Here is a 21604-nt window from a genome sequence, read left to right on the forward strand (position 1 = left end):
GATTCTGGGAGGTCACATGACATCACTCTTATCTCTATTAATAATACACAGACCTGACCGGAGAGGTGAGGAGGATTCTGGGAGGTCACATGACATCACTCTTATCTCTATTAATAATACATAGACCTGACCGGAGAGGTGAGGAGGATTCTGGGAGGTCACATGACATCACTCTTATCTCTATTAATAATACAGACCTGACCGGAGAGGTGAGGAGGATTCTGGGAGGTCACATGACATCACTCTTATCTCTATTAATAATACACAGACCTGACCGGAGAGGTGAGGAGGATTCTGGGAGGTCACATGACATCACTCTTATCTCTATTAATAATACAGACCTGACCGGAGAGGTGAGGAGGATTCTGGGAGGTCACATGACATCACTCTTATCTCTATTAATAATACAGACCTGACCGGAGAGGTGAGGAGGATTCTGGGAGGTCACATGACATCACTCTTATCTCTATTAATAATACACAGACCTGACCGGAGAGGGGAGGAGGATTCTGGGAGGTCACATGACATCACTCTTATCTCTATTAATAATACAGACCTGACCGGAGAGGTGAGGAGGATTCTGGGAGGTCACATGACATCACTCTTATCTCTATTAATAATACACAGACCTGACCGGAGAGGGGAGGAGGATTCTGGGAGGTCACATGACATCACTCTTATCTCTACTAATAATACAGACCTGACCGGAGAGGTGAGGAGGATTCTGGGAGGTCACATGACATCATTCTTATCTCTATTAATAATACAGACCTGACCGGAGAGGTGAGGAGGATTCTGGGAGGTCACATGACATCACTCTTATCTCTATTAATAATACACAGACCTGACCGGAGAGGTGAGGAGGATTCTGGGAGGTCACATGACATCACTCTTATCTCTATTAATAATACAGACCTGACCGGAGAGGTGAGGAGGATTCTGGGAGGTCACATGACATCACTCTTATCTCTATTAATAATACACAGACCTGACCGGAGAGGGGAGGAGGATTCTGGGAGGTCACATGACATCACTCTTATCTCTATTAATAATACAGACCTGACCGGAGAGGTGAGGAGGATTCTGGGAGGTCACATGACATCACTCTTATCTCTATTAATAATACACAGACCTGACCGGAGAGGGGAGGAGGATTCTGGGAGGTCACATGACATCACTCTTATCTCTACTAATAATACAGACCTGACCGGAGAGGTGAGGAGGATTCTGGGAGGTCACATGACATCATTCTTATCTCTATTAATAATACAGACCTGACCGGAGAGGTGAGGAGGATTCTGGGAGGTCACATGACATCACTCTTATCTCTATTAATAATACACAGACCTGACCGGAGAGGTGAGGAGGATTCTGGGAGGTCACATCACATTAAGGAGGAACCCATCACATGGGAAGGAGGAACGATCACCCACATTAAGCAGGAACCCCCTTCCCATCTGGGGTCTCCATCCATTCATATGACGGAGGGGCCCCTCTCCTCTGGACAGGATGTCTCCTGGGGGTAAAGAGGAACCCAACACAGGTGAGGAGATAATCGTTTGTCTTATAAAAGACGAGTCTCGGGATTATCAGACCGATGCCCCATTCATGCCCCATGACCACACATACACACGATGGAATAGTCATGGGCGATCGATTGTAGATGAAGGAAGAACGATTACTGGCTCTCTAGGGAAGCGGCTCGATGATGATGGCCCCGCCTCCAGTACCGATGGAGAGCCCATGGAAGGAACTCTCAGAGAAGTCCAATCTTTATCAGACCAAGTCTGGTTTTCAGATGTTCCTCCTGCAATGGCTCGCAGACTGTCTAGTCTTCTCCTGCAACCGGCAGAGAACAACCAACCCGATGGGGTCCGACCAACCAAAGATCGGCAACCAGAGACGGGGGACCGTCCTATTCCTCCATCTCTGGCCAAGACGGGGGGTCATATCTGTGGAGAATGTGGGAAATGGTTTTACCGTAAAAGCTACCTGGACGCCCACCAGAAGGTCCACACCGCGAGGAATCCCTATTCATGTCCCTCGTGTGGCCAAAACTTCACCGACAAGGAAAGCTTTGCCGGCCACCAGACCAGTCCGGCGTGCCTGAGACCCTTCACCTGTCCGGAATGTGGAAGAAGATTCAAGAATTCCCATCGGCTGAAATACCACCGAAGGATTCACGTGGAGGGGAAGCGGTTCCTGTGCGCCACGTGTGGGAAGGACTTCCCCTCGCAGTCGTCCCTCGGCGTGCACGAGAGGACCCACACCGGACACCAACCCTACCAATGCAGCCAATGTGGCCAGCGGTTCAGCCAAAGCGCTAGCCTGTCCGCCCACCGGAGACTTCACACCGGAGAGAAGCCATTTACGTGTACGGAAAGTGGGCGGAGCTTCGTTCAGCGCGCCAGTCTGGACTTCCACCAACGCACTCACACCGGGGTCAAGCCGTATTCCTGTCCAGAGTGCGGGAAATGCTTCACTCAGCCGAGCTCCCTAACCCAACACCGGAGAAGTCACACCGGAGAGAAGCCGTGTACGGAATGTGGGCGGAGCTTCACTCAGCGCGTCAGTCTGGACTTCCACCAACGCACCCACACCGGGGTCAAGCCGTATTCCTGTCCAGAGTGCGGGAAATGTTTCACTCAGCCGAGCTCCCTAACCCAACACCGGAGAAGTCACACCGGAGAGAAGCCGTGTACGGAATGTGGGCGGAGCTTCAGTCAGCGCGTCAGTCTGGACTTCCACCAACGCACCCACACCGGGGTCAAGCCGTATTCCTGTCCAGAGTGCGGGAAATGTTTCACTCAGCCGAGCTCCCTAACCCAACACCGGAGAAGTCACACCGGAGAGAAGCCATTTACGTGTACGGAATGTGGGCGGAGCTTCACTCAGCGCGCCAGTCTGGTCTTCCACCAACGCCCCCACACCGGGGTCAAGCCGTATTCCTGTCCAGAGTGCGGGAAATGTTTCACTCAGCCGAGCTCCCTAACCCAACACCGGAGAAGTCACACCGGAGAAAGGCCGTACTTGTGTCCCGAGTGCGGGGAAAGCTTCGCCCTGTGGGACAGTCTGACCAAACATCGCCGGAGACACGGCGACCACAAACCGTATGGCTGCGCCGAGTGTGGGCGGGGCTTCACTCAGCGCGCCAGTCTGGTCTTCCACCAACGCACCCACACCGGGGTCAATCCGTATTCCTGTCCAGAGTGCGGGAAATGTTTCACTCAGCCGAGCTCCCTAACCCAACACCGGAGAAGTCACACCGGAGAGAAGCCGTGTACGGAATGTGGGCGGAGCTTCAGTCAGCGCGTCAGTCTGGACTTCCACCAACGCACCCACACCGGGGTCAAGCCGTATTCCTGTCCAGAGTGCGGGAAATGTTTCACTCAGCCGAGCTCCCTAACCCAACACCGGAGAAGTCACACCGGAGAGAAGCCATTTACGTGTACGGAATGTGGGCGGAGCTTCACTCAGCGCGCCAGTCTGGTCTTCCACCAACGCCCCCACACCGGGGTCAAGCCGTATTCCTGTCCAGAGTGCGGGAAATGTTTCACTCAGCCGAGCTCCCTAACCCAACACCGGAGAAGTCACACCGGAGAAAGGCCGTACTTGTGTCCCGAGTGCGGGGAAAGCTTCGCCCTGTGGGACAGTCTGACCAAACATCGCCGGAGACACGGCGACCACAAACCGTATGGCTGCGCCGAGTGTGGGCGGGGCTTCACTCAGCGCGCCAGTCTGGTCTTCCACCAACGCACCCACACCGGGGTCAATCCGTATTCCTGTCCAGAGTGCGGGAAATGTTTCACTCAGCCGAGCTCCCTAACCCAACACCGGAGAAGTCACACCGGAGAGAAGCCGTGTACGGAATGTGGGCGGAGCTTCAGTCAGCGCGTCAGTCTGGACTTCCACCAACGCACCCACACCGGGGTCAAGCCGTATTCCTGTCCAGAGTGCGGGAAATGTTTCACTCAGCCGAGCTCCCTAACCCAACACCGGAGAAGTCACACCGGAGAAAGGCCGTACTTGTGTCCCGAGTGCGGAGAAAGCTTCGCCCTGCGGGAGAGTCTGACCAAACATCGCCGGAGACACGGCGACCACAAACCGTACGGCTGTGCCAGTGTGGGCGGGGCTTCACTCAGCGCGCCAGTCTGGACTTCCACCAACGCACCCACACCGGGGTCAAGCCGTATTCCTGTCTAGAGTGCGGGAAATGTTTCACTCAGCCGAGCTCCCTAACCCAACACCGGAGAAGTCACACTGGAGAAAGGCCGTACTTGTGTCCCGAGTGCGGAGAAAGCTTCGCCCTGCGGGACAGTCTGACCAAACATCGCCGGAGACACGGCGACCACAAACCGTATGGCTGCGCCCAGTGTGGGCGGGGCTTCCGCCAGAGTTCACAGCTTACCTCACATAGGCGGAAGCACCCCACCCCCGAGGTTTCCCACCAGTAGAAGGAATTGTTTATTTATTTTTTTCATTTACTATTTTTGAGAAATAAAATAAAAATAATAATAACTTTCAATAAGCAGAAGATATTTTATTTTTGTAATGCTTTGGGGGGACAATGGTGGGGAGTGGCTCGGGGACAGTAATGGGGGGCGGCTCAGGGAGAGTGATGGGGGCGACTCGGGGAGAGTGATGGGAGTGGCTCAGGGAGAGTGATGGGAGTGGCTCAGGGAGAGTGATGGGAGTGGCTCGGGGAGAGTGATGGGAGTGGCTCGGGGACAGTGATGGGGTGGCTCGGGGACAGTGATGGGGGTGATTCGGGGACAGTAATGGGGGCGGCTCAAGGAGAGTGATGGGGTGGCTCGGGGAGAGTGATGGGGGTGGCTCAGGGACAGTGATGGGAGTGGCTCAGGGACAGTGATGGGAGTGGCTCGGGGACAGTGATGGGGGCGGCTCAGGGAGAGTGATGGGGGGCGGCTCAGGGAGAGTGATGGGGGGCGGCTCAGGGAGAGTGATGGGGGGTGGCTCAAGGAGAGTGATGGGGTGGCTCGGGGACAGTGATGGGAGTGGCTCAGGGACAGTGATGGGAGTGGCTCAGGGACAGTGATGGGAGTGGCTCGGGGACAGTGATGGGAGTGGCTCAGGGAGAGTGATGGGAGTGGCTCGGGGACAGTGATGGGAGTGGCTTGGGGACAGTGATGTGGGGCGGCTCAGGGACAGTGATGGGGGCGGCTCAGGGACAGTGATGGGGGGCGGCTCAGGGACAGTGATGGGGGCGGCTCAGGGACAGTGATGGGAGTGGCTCGGGGACAGTGATGGGAGTGGCTCAGGGAGAGTGATGGGGGCGGCTCAGGGAGAGTGATGGGGGTGGCTCAGGGAGAGTGATGGGGGGCGGCTCGGGGACAGTGATGGGGGCGGCTCAGGGAGAGTGATGGGGTGGCTCGGGGACAGTGATGGGGGTGGCTCAGGGAGAGTGATGGGGTGGCTCGGGGACAGTGATGGGGGTGGCTCAGGGAGAGTGATGGGGTGGCTCGGGGACAGTGATGGGGGTGGCTCAGGGAGAGTGATGGGGTGGCTCGGGGACAGTGATGGGGGTGGCTCAGGGAGAGTGATGGGGTGGCTCGGGGACAGTGATGGGGGCGGCTCAGGGACAGTGATGGGGGCGGCTCAGGGAGAGTGATGGGGGGCGGCTCAGGGACAGTGATGGGGGCGGCTCAGGGAGAGTGATGGGGGGTGGCTCAGGGACAGTGATGGGGGCGGCTCAGGGACAGTGATGGGGGCGGCTCAGGGAGAGTGATGGGGGGCGGCTCAGGGACAGTGATGGGGGCGGCTCAGGGAGAGTGATGGGGGGTGGCTCAGGGACAGTGATGGGGGCGGCTCAGGGAGAGTGATGGGGGGCGGCTCAGGGAGAGTGATGGGGGGTGGCTCAGGGACAGTGATGGGGGCGGCTCAGGGAGAGTGATGGGGGGCGGCTCAGGGAGAGTGATGGGGGGGTGGCTCAGGGACAGTGATGGGGGGTGGCTCAGGGAGAGTGATGGGGGTGGCTCAGGGACAGTGATGGGGGCGGCTCAGGGAGAGTGATGGGGGGCGGCTCAGGGACAGTGATGGGGGCGGCTCAGGGAGAGTGATGGGGGGCGGCTCAGGGAGAGTGATGGGGGGTGGCTCAGGGACAGTGATGGGGGTGGCTCAGGGACAGTGATGGGGGTGGCTCAGGGACAGTGATGGGGGCGGCTCAGGGAGAGTGATGGGGGGCGGCTCAGGGACAGTGATGGGGGGCGGCTCAGGGAGAGTGATGGGGGGTGGCTCAGGGACAGTGATGGGGGGCGGCTCAGGGAGAGTGATGGGGGGTGGCTCAGGGACAGTGATGGGGGCGGCTCAGGGAGAGTGATGGGGGGCGGCTCAGGGAGAGTGATGGGGGGTGGCTCAGGGACAGTGATGGGGGGCGGCTCAGGGAGAGTGATGGGGGTGGCTCAGGGACAGTGATGGGGGCGGCTCAGGGAGAGTGATGGGGGGCGGCTCAGGGAGAGTGATGGGGGTGGCTCAGGGACAGTGATGGGGGCGGCTCAGGGAGAGTGATGGGGGGCGGCTCAGGGACAGTGATGGGGGGTGGCTCGGGGACAGTGATGGGGGTGGCTCAGGGAGAGTGATGGGGGCGGCTCAGGGAGAGTGATGGGGGGCGGCTCAGGGAGAGTGATGGGGGGTGGCTCAGGGACAGTGATGGGGGCGGCTCAGGGAGAGTGATGGGGGGCGGCTCAGGGAGAGTGATGGGGGGCGGCTCAGGGAGAGTGATGGGGGGTGGCTCAGGGACAGTGATGGGGGCGGCTCAGGGAGAGTGATGGGGGTGGCTCAGGGAGAGTGATGGGGGTGGCTCAGGGACAGTGATGGGGGCGGCTCAGGGAGAGTGATGGGGGGCGGCTCAGGGACAGTGATGGGGGGTGGCTCGGGGACAGTGATGGGGGTGGCTCAGGGAGAGTGATGGGGGGCGGCTCGGGGACAGTGATGGGGGTGGCTCAGGGACAGTGATGGGGGCGGCTCAGGGAGAGTGATGGGGGGCGGCTCAGGGAGAGTGATGGGGGGTGGCTCAGGGACAGTGATGGGGGCGGCTCAGGGACAGTGATGGGGGCGGCTCAGGGAGAGTGATGGGGGGCGGCTCAGGGAGAGTGATGGGGGTGGCTCAGGGACAGTGATGGGGGCGGCTCAGGGAGAGTGATGGGGGTGGCTCAGGGAGAGTGATGGGGGGCGGCTCAGGGAGAGTGATGGGGGGCGGCTCAGGGAGAGTGATGGGGGTGGCTCAGGGACAGTGATGGGAGTGGCTCGGGGACAGTGATGGGGGTGGCTCAGGGAGAGTGATGGGAGTGGCTTGGGGACAGTGATGGGAGGGGTGTACTTACTTTTGTCAGGTACTGTGTATTGATCTATTGATTAGTAAGTACCGATATAAAATCCTGTACTGGGATTGCCCCTCCCCCCCCCCATGTGACGCAGAACCCAAATGGGCGACGACCCCCCCCCTCCCCCATAGCACACGGCTTCCTGAAGAGGAGGAGCCGACATCGCCTGTGGGGGGGACCACAGAAGAGAAGGCAGCGCCCGGTAATTCTGGCAGTGAGCGGCAACAGACGTGTTCCCCGTGCGTCCCATGCACACGGCGATGCTGAGATAAAACGCAGACGAATCGCACGCCATTGAAGGAAGCGTCGGTTTTGTACATTTTGCATAAAGTTTTTATAGAACATCGTTTTATTATCATTGAGCCGTGTGGCCGCCCCTCCCCCATTGATTTGTTCGGATCGTCTTGTAAGGTTTCCACATCCTGCGGGGAGGTTTTTGCCCTTCGCTGACACTCATTGTGACGTCCGGTGCCACGCATGCGCGGCGTTGTGAAGAGGACACATTGGAAATGATTGGTTCTCAGATCAGGGGGGAGGATTTGCTGCACCGCATTGTTTTCTATGACAATGAAGGAGCGTTGTGATTGATCGGTCCCCCCCCCCCGACGTTCTATCGCCTCCCCCTCCCCCTGGTGACAGGGGGGGCACAGAAAGAAGGACCAACCCAAAGCGCGGGGGTGGGGGGGAGATCACCACTAGAGGGAGACTTCATCCAAATCCATCCGACGGACACATCTCACAATCTGCTCACCCCTGAAGATCATTCTGGGGAACAGACACACCCCCGAGGATCATTCTGGGGAACAGACACACCCCTGAGGATAAGCATGGGGAACAGACACACCCCTGAGGATAAGCATGGGGAACAGACACACCCCTGAGGAGTAGTCTGGGGAATAGACACACCCCTAAGGATCAGCATGGGGGAACAGACACACCCCTGGGGATCAGCATGGGGAACAGACACACCCCTGAGGATCAGCATGGGGAACAGACACACCCCTGAGGATCAGCATGGGGAACAGACACACCCCTGAGGATCAGCATGGGGAACAGACACACCCCTGAGTAGTAGTCTGGGGGAACAGACACACCCCTGAGGATCATTCTGTGGAACAGACACACCCCTGAGGATCAGCATGGGGAATAGACACACCCCTGAGGATCATACACACCCCTGAGGATCATTCTGGGGAACAGACACACCCCTGAGGATCATTCTGGGGAACAGACACACCCCTGAGGATCATTCTGGGGAACAGACACACCCCTGAGGATCATTCTGGGGAACAGACACACCTCTGATGATCATTCTGGGGAACAGACACACCCCTGAGGATCAGTCTGGGGGAACAGACACACCCCTGAGGATCATTCTGGGGAACAGACACACCCCTGAGGATCAGCATGGGGAACAGACACACCCCTGAGGATCAGCATGGGGAACAGACACACCCCTGAGGAGTAGTCTGGGGAATAGACACACCCCTGAGGATCAGCATGGGGGAACAGACACACCCCTGGGGATCAGCATGGGGAACAGACACACCCCTGAGGATCAGCATGGGGAACAGACACACCCCTGAGGATCAGCATGGGGAACAGACACACCCCTGAGTAGTAGTCTGGGGGAACAGACACACCCCTGAGGATCATTCTGTGGAACAGACACACCCCTGAGGATCAGCATGGGGAATAGACACACCCCTGAGGATCATACACACCCCTGAGGATCAGCATGGGGAACAGACACACCCCTGAGGATCATTCTGGGGAACAGACACACCCCTGAGGATCATTCTGGGGAACAGACACACCCCTGAGGATCATCCTGGGGAACAGACACACCCCTGAGGATCATTCTGGGGAACAGACACACCCCTGAGGATCATTCTGGGGAACAGACACACCCCTGAGGATCAGCATGGGGAATAGACACACCCCTGAGGATCATACACACCCCTGAGGATCAGCATGGGGAACAGACACACCCCTGAGGATCAGCATGGGGAACAGACACACCCCTGAGGATCAGCATGGGGAACAGACACACCCCTGAGGATCAGCATGGGGAACAGACACACCCCTGAGGATCATTCTGGGGAACAGACACACCCCTGAGGATCATTCTGGGGAACAGACACACCCCTGAGGATCATTCTGGGGAACAGACACACCTCTGATGATCATTCTGGGGAACAGACACACCCCTGAGGATCAGTCTGGGGGAACAGACACACCCCTGAGGATCATTCTGGGGAACAGACACACCCCTGAGGATCATTCTGGGGAACAGACACACCCCCGAGGATCATTCTGGGGAACAGACACACCCCTGAGGATAAGCATGGGGAACAGACACACCCCTGAGGATAAGCATGGGGAACAGACACACCCCTGAGGAGTAGTCTGGGGAATAGACACACCCCTAAGGATCAGCATGGGGGAACAGACACACCCCTGGGGATCAGCATGGGGAACAGACACACCCCTGAGGATCAGCATGGGGAACAGACACACCCCTGAGGATCAGCATGGGGAACAGACACACCCCTGAGGATCAGCATGGGGAACAGACACACCCCTGAGTAGTAGTCTGGGGGAACAGACACACCCCTGAGGATCATTCTGTGGAACAGACACACCCCTGAGGATCAGCATGGGGAATAGACACACCCCTGAGGATCATACACACCCCTGAGGATCATTCTGGGGAACAGACACACCCCTGAGGATCATTCTGGGGAACAGACACACCCCTGAGGATCATTCTGGGGAACAGACACACCCCTGAGGATCATTCTGGGGAACAGACACACCTCTGATGATCATTCTGGGAACAGACACACCCCTGAGGATCAGTCTGGGGGAACAGACACACCCCTGAGGATCATTCTGGGGAACAGACACACCCCTGAGGATCAGCATGGGGAACAGACACACCCCTGAGGATCAGCATGGGGAACAGACACACCCCTGAGGAGTAGTCTGGGGAATAGACACACCCCTGAGGATCAGCATGGGGGAACAGACACACCCCTGGGGATCAGCATGGGGAACAGACACACCCCTGAGGATCAGCATGGGGAACAGACACACCCCTGAGGATCAGCATGGGGAACAGACACACCCCTGAGTAGTAGTCTGGGGGAACAGACACACCCCTGAGGATCATTCTGTGGAACAGACACACCCCTGAGGATCAGCATGGGGAATAGACACACCCCTGAGGATCATACACACCCCTGAGGATCAGCATGGGGAACAGACACACCCCTGAGGATCATTCTGGGGAACAGACACACCCCTGAGGATCATTCTGGGGAACAGACACACCCCTGAGGATCATTCTGGGGAACAGACACACCCCTGAGGATCATTCTGGGGAACAGACACACCCCTGAGGATCATTCTGGGGAACAGACACACCCCTGAGGATCAGCATGGGGAATAGACACACCCCTGAGGATCATACACACCCCTGAGGATCAGCATGGGGAACAGACACACCCCTGAGGATCAGCATGGGGAACAGACACACCCCTGAGGATCAGCATGGGGAACAGACACACCCCTGAGGATCAGCATGGGGAACAGACACACCCCTGAGGATCATTCTGGGGAACAGACACACCCCTGAGGATCATTCTGGGGAACAGACACACCCCTGAGGATCATTCTGGGGAACAGACACACCTCTGATGATCATTCTGGGGAACAGACACACCCCTGAGGATCAGTCTGGGGGAACAGACACACCCCTGAGGATCATTCTGGGGAACAGACACACCCCTGAGGATCATTCTGGGGAACAGACACACCCCTGAAGATTGGGAATGGGGCAGTCTGGGCAATAGACACACCCCTGAGGATCATTCACCAAACCTGACAGAACTTTCCTCTATAGAAGGAGAGATCACAGATATTATATATATATATGGTGGGCGGAGTCTGTACAATGCGGGTGTCACCAGGACAGGGATGGAGGGGAATCTTCCAGTGGGGACACCTGTGTGGGAGGCTCCGGGGTTTGTGTGTCCGTAAGGGACATTTATGGATTTTACAAACGGTTTCGGGACCGGACACTAGAGGGCGCCTCTCCCGGAGCTCTCCCCATTATATCTCTATGGTTTCCGGTCTCCAGTAAAATGGCGGACTTGTCTCCTCCCCGGGGGCGTGTCCCCCGAATTTCCGAACCGAGTTATCGGAAAAGCGCATTCAGGAAGAAGAAAACCCCGCCCCCCCCTCATGGCGGCCTGTGATTGGTGGAGTTACGATTGCGGAAGCGGGATTGCCCAATCAGGGGCGGGGTGTGCCGCTTCTCTTGGATATCGCCGCTGGTGGGAAGAGGGGCTCCGTGAGGTAAGAGAGCGGCCAGACGTGACGTCACCGAGACCCCCCCTCCCCTCCCCCCACACACTACATGGGGGGGGCTGAGAGGAGGCCAGAGGACATCACGTGACTGACTGAGGGGGAGCGCCGCCCCCCTTCTCCCCCTTCTCTTCAAAACTTCCCTTAACCCCACCCACATCCTCAGACCACACCCCCGGACCACACCCCCAGACCAATCCCCGGACCACACCCCTTCCCCAGACCACACCTCCATCCCCAGACCACACCCCCAGACCAATCCCCGGACCACACCCCTTCCCCAGACCACACCCACATCCCCGGACCACACCCCCCAGACCACACCCCTTCCCCAGACCACACCCACATCCCCGGACCACACCCCCCAGACCACACCCCTTCCCCAGACCACACCCCCACCCCCCAGACCACACCCCCACCCCCCAGACCACACCCCCATGACCACTGTCACCAATGATGACCACGCCCCCATCCTCAGACCACACCTCCACCCTACATCCCCCCGTACCACACCCCATGCCCAGACCACACCCCCAGACTGCACTGTCACCAATGATGACCACGCCCCCATCCCCAGACCACACCCCCCACCCTACATCCCCCGTACCACACCCCCAGCCCTCACTGTCGCCAATGATGACCACGCCCCCATCCCCAGACCACACCCCCACCCCCCAGACCACACCCCCAGACTGCACTGTCACCAATGATGACCACGCCCCCATCCCCAGACCACACCCCCCACCCTACATCCCCAGACCACACCCCCATCCTCGGACCACACCCCCACCCTACATCCCCCAGACCACACCCCCATCCTCGGACCACACCCCCACCCTACATCCCCCAGACCACACCCCCAGACCTCACTGTCGCCAATGATGACCACGCCCCCACCCCCCAGACCACACCCCCAGACTGCACTGTCACAAATGATGACCACGCCCCCATCCCCAGACCACACCCCCCACCCTACATCCCCAGACCACACCCCCATCCTCGGACCACACCCCCACCCTACATCCCCCGTACCACACCCCCAGACCTCACTGTCGCCAATGATGACCACGCCCCCATCCCCAGACCACACCCCAGAGACTGCACTGTCACCAATAATGACCACGCCCCCATCCCCAGACCACACCCCCACCCTACACCCCCCAGACCACACCCCCATCCTCGGACCACACCCCATGCCCATACCACACCCCCTGACTGCACTGTCACCAATGATGGCCAAACCCCCATCCCCTGACCACACCCCCATACTGTATTGTCGCCAATGATGACCACACCCCCTTCTTGAGGTGAAATTACGTTTTCGGGACCCTCAGAGAAATGTTTAATCGCAGATGAGTTCCAAGGGTTCTATATTTTGGGGGAGGGGCTTATGTTCTATACTTTGGGGGAGGAGCTATGTTTTATATTTTAGGGCCGCCCCCCGTGTCTTCTCAGATTTGGGGTGTCCAGACATTATCTCTTCTGCTGTTTCCACAGGTAACCCCGACCTCACAGGTGACCCCACTCTTCCGGTGACCCCCAGTGATGGCCACTCCCTCCTCAGGTAAACACAACTCTGAATGCGTCACTCCGGGATGAGGGGTCCTTTAATATGGGGGACCCTTGAGGAGAAGTGGGGTACGTTAGGGGAAAGAATGGGGGGATGGGATATAAAGACTTACCCTGGACCTGACAGTTGCATAGCCTAAGGGACAGGTTCTCTTTATTGTCTTCTTCCCCCAACAAGAATTCCTGGTTGGGGTTGGCCCTTGTTCTGGGTTGGGGTTGGTCCATGTTCAAGGTTGGGGGTTGGCCCTTGTTCAGGGTTGGGGGTTGGCCCATGTTCAAGGTTGGGGGTTGGCCCTTGTTCAGGGTTGGGGGTTGGCCCATGTTCTGGGTTGGGGGTTGGCCCATGTTCGGTGTTGGGGGTTGGCCCATGTTCTGGGTTGGGGGTTGGCCCATGTTCTGGGTTGGGGGTTGGCCCATGTTCTGGGTTGGGGGTTGGCCCTTGTTCAGGGTTGGGGGTTGGCCCATGTTCAGGGTTGGGGGTTGGCCCATGTTCGGTGTTGGGGGTTGGCCCATGTTCTGTGTTGGGGGTTGGCCCATGTTCGGTGTTGGGGGTTGGCCCATGTTCTGGGTTGGCCCTTGTTCAGGGTTAAGGGTTGGCCCATGTTCAAGGTTGAGGGTTGTCCCATGTTTGGGTTGAGGGTTGGCCCATGTTCAAGGTTGGGGGTTGGCCCATGTTCAGGGTTGGGGGTTGGCTTATGTTCAAGGTTGGGGGTTGGCCCATGTTCAGGGTTGGGGGTTGGCCCATGTTCAGGGTTGGGGGTTGGCCCATGTTCAAGGTTGGGGGTTGGCCCATGTTCTGGGTTGGGGGTTGGCCCATGTTCGGTGTTGGGGGTTGGCCCATGTTCTGGGTTGGGGGTTGGCCCATGTTCTGGGTTGGGGGTTGGCCCATGTTCTGGGTTGGGGGTTGGCCCTTGTTCAGGGTTGGGGGTTGGCCCATGTTCAGGGTTGGGGGTTGGCCCATGTTCGGTGTTGGGGGTTGGCCCATGTTTGGTGTTGGGGGTTGGCCCATGTTCTGGGTTGGCCCTTGTTCAGGGTTAAGGGTTGGCCCATGTTCAAGGTTGAGGGTTGTCCCATGTTTGGGTTGAGGGTTGGCCCATGTTCAAGGTTGGGGGTTGGCCCATGTTCAGGGTTGGGGGTTGGCTTATGTTCAAGGTTGGGGGTTGGCCCATGTTCAGGGTTGGGGGTTGGCCCATGTTCAAGGTTGGGGGTTGGCCCTTGTTCAGGGTTGGCCCATGTTCTGGGTTGGGGGTTGGCCCATGTTCTGGGTTGGGGGTTGGCCCATGTTCTGGGTTGGGGGTTGGCCCTTGTTCAGGGTTGGGGGTTGGCCCATGTTCAGGGTTGGGGGTTGGCCCATGTTCTGTGTTGGGGGTTGGCCCATGTTCGGTGTTGGGGGTTGGCCCATGTTCTGGGTTGGCCCTTGTTCAGGGTTGGGGGTTGGCCCATGTTCAGGGTTAAGGGTTGGCCCATGTTCAAGGTTGAGGGTTGTCCCATGTTTGGGTTGAGGGTTGGCCCATGTTCAAGGTTGGGGGTTGGCCCATGTTCAGGGTTGGGGGTTGGCCCATGTTCAAGGTTGGGGGTTGGCCCATGTTCAGGGTTGGGGGTTGGCCCATGTTCAAGGTTGGGGGTTGGCCCATGTTCAAGGTTGGGGGTTGGCCCATGTTCAGGGTTGGGGGTTGGCCCATGTTCAAGGTTGGGGGTTGGCCCATGTTCAGGGTTGGCCCATGTTCAAGGTTGGGGGTTGGCTCATGTTCAGGGTTGGGGGTTGGCCCATGTTCAAGGTTGGGGGTTGGCCCATGTTCAAGGTTGGGGGTTGTCTTGTGTTCAGAGTTGGGATTGGCCCATGTTTGGGTTGAGGGTTGGCCCATGTTTGAGATAAGAAGTTGGGGTCACGTTAGGGGTGTGGTGGGGGTTGGGTCACGTTAGGGGTGTGGTGGGGGTTGGGTCACGTTAGGGGTGTGGTGGGGGTGGGGTCACGTTAGGGGTGTGGTGGGGGTTGGGTGTGAGGAAGGATTTGCCCTTTCTGATGTCGCCCCTTTTCTTGCCCCCTGAAGGCCGGAAACACTTTGTGGACCAGCACAAGGAGGAACTGATCCGCCGTATAGACAACGTAGACGTGGTCCTATCACAGCTCCTGCAGGACAAGCTTCTCGTCTCGGAGGACTATGAGGCCGTGACCACCAGAAAAAGCAGCCAGGATAGGATGAGCAAACTCTTCTCCGTCATCCACCATTGGACCAATTCCCAGAAGGACAAACTCTACCAGGCCCTGAAGAGGAACTACCCGGCCACCGTCTCTGTTATGGAGAAGACCATGGATCAAGGTACACCTACCTGCATGCTTAGTACCTTCCTGCTCAGAGGACTACATGGCCAAAGGTCTGTCCAACATCAATATAAACTCCACCCCCATTGGCTGCCATCAGAACCTCCTCTGGTGGTCTCTTCATTCCAGAGGAGCTTTCCTGTAAAGGTCGATATAAGAAGACCTGAGTAGGAAAGTATCGGCACGTCATTTGGAGGCCGTCTTCCGCCCCCCCGTCACCCGCCCCCGTCCTTCGTCCTCCGCCCTACGTCCCCCATCCTCTGTCCTCCGCCCCCCATCCTCTGTCCTCCGCCCTCTGCCTCCGCCTTCCATCCTCTCTGTCCTCCGTCCCCCGTCCTCTGCCCCCCGTCCTCTGCCCTCCGTCCTCCGCCCCCCGTCATCCGCCCTCCGTCCTCTGCCCTCCGTCCTCTGCCCTCAGCCCTCCATCCTCTCTGTCCTCCGTCCCCTATTCTCTGCCCTCTGTCCCCCGCCCTCCATCCTCTCTGTCCCCCATCCTGCGCCCTCCGTCCCTCATCCTCCGCCCTCCATCCTCTCTGTCCCCCACCCCCCATCCTCCATTCTCTCTGTCCTCCTTCCCCCATCCTCCACCTTCCGTTCCCCATCCTCTGTTACGGCCTTCACAGGAAAGCTCCTCTAGATTTTGGAACACTGGTTGGGCTCAAATGTAGAGGACCATCAGTGGAGACCTTGATGGCAGCCAATGGAGGATGGGTCAAACCCTAAACATGGGCCAACCCCCACAACCCTCACCATGGGCCAACCCCCAACCATGGGCCAACCCCCACAACCCCAACCCTTTTATTTTATTTTTGTTATTTGGAACACTTTTATTCCTATTGCAAGGAATGTGATAGAAGTGCTCACAGGTCCTCTTTATGGAGAGATCTGGGGGTCTATAGGACCCTGAATCTCACCTCTACCCTTGAAAGCCAAAGATAAAGAAATAAAAAATAAACATTGATCTGATGCTTAAAAAAAAAAAAAAATAGTTTACTTCCTGCTTTAGACCGGAAGTGATGTCATGATATCCCTCTGGTCCTCCTAGGTCATAGAGGTGATCAAAGACGTACTGGTCTCTCTTCACCTCTGTGACCAGCTGTGGGAAACATCAGGAAAAACGGTAAGCCAGAGAAAAACTGGTAAGGGGGGGAGGGGGGATATTGATATTTGTCTTTAATTGACTTTGAAATATTCAAAATATTGTTTTTTCTTCATTTCCAATCAGTAACGGATGAAGAATTTGAAAAGTGCATGAAGACCCACAAGGAGAACATCAAATACCATTTTGAGTTAATAAAGGACCGGAACGCCCGCCTGGGGGAGAGCACCCCCCTGAGGAGGAGGTACACCCCGCTGGTGCTCTTGCTGAAGTTTCGGGGGGAAGAGGAGAAGAAGCGGGAGTTGAGTTCCTCGGGGGAGGAGCAAGCTCAAATATTGATTGACAGGTCTTCCGAGGAGTATTCTCCGACCTCCATCGAGGAGTTCTTCAACCCGTCGGACACCGGCGGCGTTCCAAAGACCGTGATCATACACGGAGCCGCCGGCATCGGGAAATCTCTGACCGGCCGCAAGATCATCTTGGACTGGGCCACCAACAACCTCTACGGAGGGAAATTCGACTTCCTGTTCTATCTCAGTTACAAGGATTTCACCCAAATCACCGGCAATCTCAGCTTAGTTGGACTTATCAACAAGACCAGCCGGTTGAATTTCCGCCCCGAGGTCATGAGGTACATCCTGAGCAACGGGGAACGGGTGGGCTTCGTGATCGCCAGCTTCGAAGAAATGAAATGCAGTTTGAAGGAGAAGAGTGAGATCTGCCAAGACCCGCTTCAGGAGGCCAACAAAGACGTCCTCCTGAGGAGCCTTCTGAAGGGGCAACTCGTCAAGGGGGCTTCTTTCATCATCACCACCAGACCCTTTCTACTGGAACAGCTGCAGACGTTCCTACCAGATGTGCCCCGGCTTGTGGAGATCGTCGGGTACACGGCGGACGCCCGGGCGCATTACCTTGACATTTTCTTCGACAACAGAGAGTCGGAGAAGGCCGTGGACATCACCAGGAGGAATGAAGTTCTCTTCAGTCTCGCCACCGTGCCGTTCATGTGTTGGGTCATCTCCACCGTCACCAACCAACAGCTTTCCAAGTATCCCTCCAACTTCACCACCAACACCTCCATGTTCCTCTACTACCTGAAGGGTTTGATCATCTACCACAGCCGGAACGGCGGCATGGTCCACTGCCTGAAGAAGGTCTGCGCCTTGGCCAATGAAGGCCTTCTGAACCAGAAGGTCCTCTTCGAAGAAGAAGACCTGAAAAGACACAAACTTTCCGTGTCTCTGGTGGAATCCGTCTTCCTGAGCAACGTCTTCTTCCACGGCGACATCGGGAAGCGCACCTGCTACAGCTTCGTCCACCACAGCTTTCAGGAGTTCCTGGCTGCACTGCACTACACCATGCCCGGGGAGGGCGAGAGCAGCAAATCCGGGACGAGGGCGGTGAGAGAGAGTACTTACCTGCCGGAGATCTGTAAGGGACGATCCTTAATGGACCTGCTGGAAAAACAGCCCCATATGGCCCTCGCCGTCAGATTTCTCTTCGGCCTCCTGAACCAAGCGCAGATCGAAGACTTCAACAGCAGCGCCGACTGTGCCCTGTCCTTCCAAGGCACCACAGCCATGATCTCGTGGCTCTTCGGGGGCGATATAACGGAGTTCAATACGGAGCGCATTTTGTTCCTGTACGAGACGCGGGATGACGAGTTCATGACGTACGTGGCGTCCCGTGCCGTGAATCTGACCTTCTCGCAGTGCCAGAAAGCCGACAACTGGGTCTACCAACTGGCCTTCTGCTTGAAGGCGTGTGAGGGCAAGAAGGTCACTCTGTCCGGGTACGTCCTGAAGAAGGAACACATGTCCGCGTTGGTTCCCGTCCTGAAGAAGTGTTCCCAGGTTTGGTAAGTGTCCAGGGGGTCGGGACTCACCTTCCGTTATTGGGGGACCCACTTTCCTTCTGAACTTGTTTTATTATTTCAGCTTCCGGAGTTGTCGCTTCGCGGATGACGTGAACTCCACTTCCAGCTGGAAGAACTCGATGTTTACATCTCTGGTCATGCAGGACAGTAAAATTCAAGACTTGTGGTAAGAAGGAGTCCTTGTTCCCATTATCACCTATATGTAGGGGACCCCTTTAACCTAAGAGACCTTTCATAACCCCCGCCATACCTGTACTGGAGGCCCCTCCCACCATACCTGTACTGGAGGCCCCTCCCACCATACCTGTACTGGAGGCGCCTCACACCATACCTGTACTGGAGGCGCCTCACACCCTACCTGTACTGGAGGCACCTCCCACCATACCTGCACTGGAGGCAACTCACACCATACCTGTACAGTACTGTGTGTTGGATATAGAAATGGATCGGGGTCGGGTCCTATGGGCCGTGTGTTGGACATAGAGTTGAGTTTGGGTTGGGTTGGGTCCTATGGGCTGTGTGTTGGATGTAGAAATGGATCAGGTCGTGTTGTGTTCTATGGGCTGTGTGTTGGATATAGAAAGGGATCAGGTCGGGTTGTGTCTTATGGGCTGTGTGTTGGATGCAGAAATGGATCGGGGTGGAGTTGGGTCCTATGGGTCGTGTGTTGGATATAGAAATGGATTGGGGTCAGGTTGGGTCCTATGGGCCATGTGTTGAACATAGAGTTGAGTTTGGGTTGGGTTGTGTCCTATGGGCTGTGTGTTGGATGTAGAATTGGATGGGGATTAGGTTGGGTCCTATGGACTGTGTGTTGGATGCAGAAATGGATCGGGTGGAGTTGGGTCCTATGGGTCGTGTGTTGGATATAGAAATGGATTGGGGTCAGGTTGGGTCCTATGGGCCATGTGTTGAACATAGAGTTGAGTTTGGGTTGGGTTGTGTCCTATGGGCTGTGTGTTGGATGTAGAATTGGATGGGGGTTGGGTTGGGTCCTATGGACTGTGTGTTGGATATAGGAATGGATGGGGGTCGGGTTGTGTCTTATGGGCCGTGTGTTGGATGTAGAAATGGATGGGGGTCGGGTTGGGTCCTATGGACTGTGTGTTGGATGTAGAAATGGATGGGGGTCGGGTTGTGTCCTATGGGCCGTGTGTTGGATGTAGAATTGGATTGGGGTCGGGTTGGGTCCTATGGGCCGTGTGTTGGGCATAGAGTTGGGTTGGGTTGGGTCCTATGGGCTGTGTATTGGATGTAGAAATGGATCAGGTCGGGTCAGGTTGGACATAGAGTTGGATTTGGGTTGTGTCCTATGGGCTGTGTGTTGGATGTAGAATTGGATGGGGGTTGGGTCCTATGGACTGTGTGTTGGATATAGGAATGGATGGGGGTCGGGTTGTGTCTTATGGGCCGTGTGTTGGATGTAGAAATGGATGGGGGTTGGGTTGTGTCCTATGGGCTGTGTGTTGGATGTAGAATTGGATTGGGGTCGGGTTGGGTCCTATGGGCTGTGTGTTGGGCATAGAGTTGGGTTGGGTTGGGTCCTATGGACTGTGTGTTGGATGTAGAAATGGATAGGGGTTAGGTTGTGTCCTTTGGAGTGTGTGTTGGATGTAGAATTGGATTGGGGTCGGGTTGGGTCCTATGGGCCGTGTGTTGGGCATAGAGTTGGGTTGGGTTGGGTCCTATGGGCTGTGTATTGGATGTAGAAATGGATCAGGTCGGGTCAGGTTGGACATAGAGTTGGGTTTGGGTTGGGTCCTATGGTCCGTGTGTTGGGCATAGAGTTGTGTTGGGTTGGGTCCTATGGGCCGTGTGTTGGGCATAGAGTTGGGTTGGGTTGGGTCCTATGGGCCGTGTGTTAGGCATAGAGTTGGGTCGGGTCCTATGGGCCGTGTGTTAGGCATAGAGTTGGGTCGGGTCCTATGGGCCGTGTGTTAGGCATAGAGTTGGGTCGGGTCCTATGGGCCGTGTGTTGGGCATAGAGTTGGGTCGGGTCCTATGGGCCGTGTGTTGGACATAGAGTTGGGTCAGGTCCTATGGGCCGTGTGTTGGGCATAGAGTTGGGTCGGGTCCTATGGGCCGTGTGTTGGACATAGAGTTGGGTTTGGGTCCTATGGGCCGTGTGTTGGACATAGAGTTGGGTCAGGTCCTATGGGCCGTGTGTTGGGCATAGAGTTGGGTTTGGGTCCTATGGGCCGTGTGTTGGACATAGAGTTGGGTCAGGTCCTATGGGCCGTGTGTTGGGCATAGAGTTGGGTCGGGTCCTATGGGCCGTGTGTTGGACATAGAGTTGGGTTTGGGTCGGGTTCCTATGTACTGCATGTGATAGGCAGGCTTTATCTCTATCCATCACTGTTGTTCGGTGTAATAATTCCTCACCTTCTCTCTCTCCAGCCTGTTGGGTTGTATTTTGCCCACTTCTACTTGTGAAGTCCTTGACAACGCCACCAGGCAAAGCCGCAGTCTCTCCATACTTTATGTAATGTTTAAAGTTAATACCAAAAAGGAACACGAAGAAATGAGACGCTACCATCAGGTCTTCAAATCTCCGGAATGCACCGTGTCCACCAAGAGGTACGTCTGTGTGTGAGGCCTTGTCCAATGGATCAGTGAGGACCACAGTCCCTGTATAATGTCCCTATACAGAGAAGACATGAGATACAACCATTGTCCCCTCAGTGAGGACCTCAGTCCCTGTATAATGTCCCTATACAGAGAAGACATGAGATACAACCATTGTCCCCTCAGTGAGGACCACAGTCCCTGTATAATGTCCCTATACAGAGAAGACATGAGATACCACCATTGTCCCCTCAGTGAGGACCACAGTCCCTGTATAATGTCCCTATACAGAGAAGACATGAGATACAACCATTGTCCCCTCAGTGAGGACCTCAGTCCCTGTATAATGTCCCTATACAGAGAAGACATGAGATACCACCATTGTCCCCTCAGTGAGGACCACAGTCCCTGTATAATGTCCCTATACAGAGAAGACATGAGATACAACCATTGTCCCCTCA

The 21604-nt window shown here is 56.6% G+C and overlaps 2 protein-coding genes across 2 annotated transcripts; both read left to right on the forward strand.

The window, feature by feature from the left end:
* Positions 1-1509: 1509 nt before the first annotated feature.
* On the forward strand, positions 1510-4203 carry LOC120910670 (zinc finger protein 420-like). The gene has a single exon (XM_040322423.1). It carries the CDS (start codon positions 1510-1512, stop codon positions 4201-4203), a length of 2694 nt encoding a protein of 897 aa, XP_040178357.1.
* A 7398-nt stretch (positions 4204-11601) lies between these two features.
* Positions 11602-21362, forward strand: LOC120909780 (NACHT, LRR and PYD domains-containing protein 1b allele 3-like). The gene is made up of 6 exons (XM_040321510.1): positions 11602-11702; positions 13209-13275; positions 15332-15601; positions 16829-18560; positions 18640-18744; positions 20976-21362. Exons 2-6 carry the CDS (start codon positions 13257-13259, stop codon positions 21169-21171), a joined length of 2322 nt encoding a protein of 773 aa, XP_040177444.1. The 5' UTR covers positions 11602-11702; positions 13209-13256; the 3' UTR covers positions 21172-21362.
* Positions 21363-21604: the final 242 nt, after the last annotated feature.

Source organism: Rana temporaria, chromosome 8, assembly GCF_905171775.1.
Source record: "Rana temporaria chromosome 8, aRanTem1.1, whole genome shotgun sequence".
Classification (NCBI taxonomy): Eukaryota; Metazoa; Chordata; class Amphibia; order Anura; family Ranidae; genus Rana; species Rana temporaria.

Bases quoted from the DNA above. Each gene is read 5' to 3' on its own strand.
- LOC120910670 (XM_040322423.1), top strand. From the start codon at position 1,510: ATGTCTCCTGGGGGTAAAGAGGAACCCAACACAGGTGAGGAGATAATC.
- LOC120909780 (XM_040321510.1), top strand. The intron at 18,561-18,639 runs GTAAGTGTCCAG...TTATTATTTCAG, and splicing joins AAGAAGTGTTCCCAGGTTTG to CTTCCGGAGTTGTCGCTTCG. The intron at 18,745-20,975 runs GTAAGAAGGAGT...CTCTCTCTCCAG, and splicing joins AGTAAAATTCAAGACTTGTG to CCTGTTGGGTTGTATTTTGC.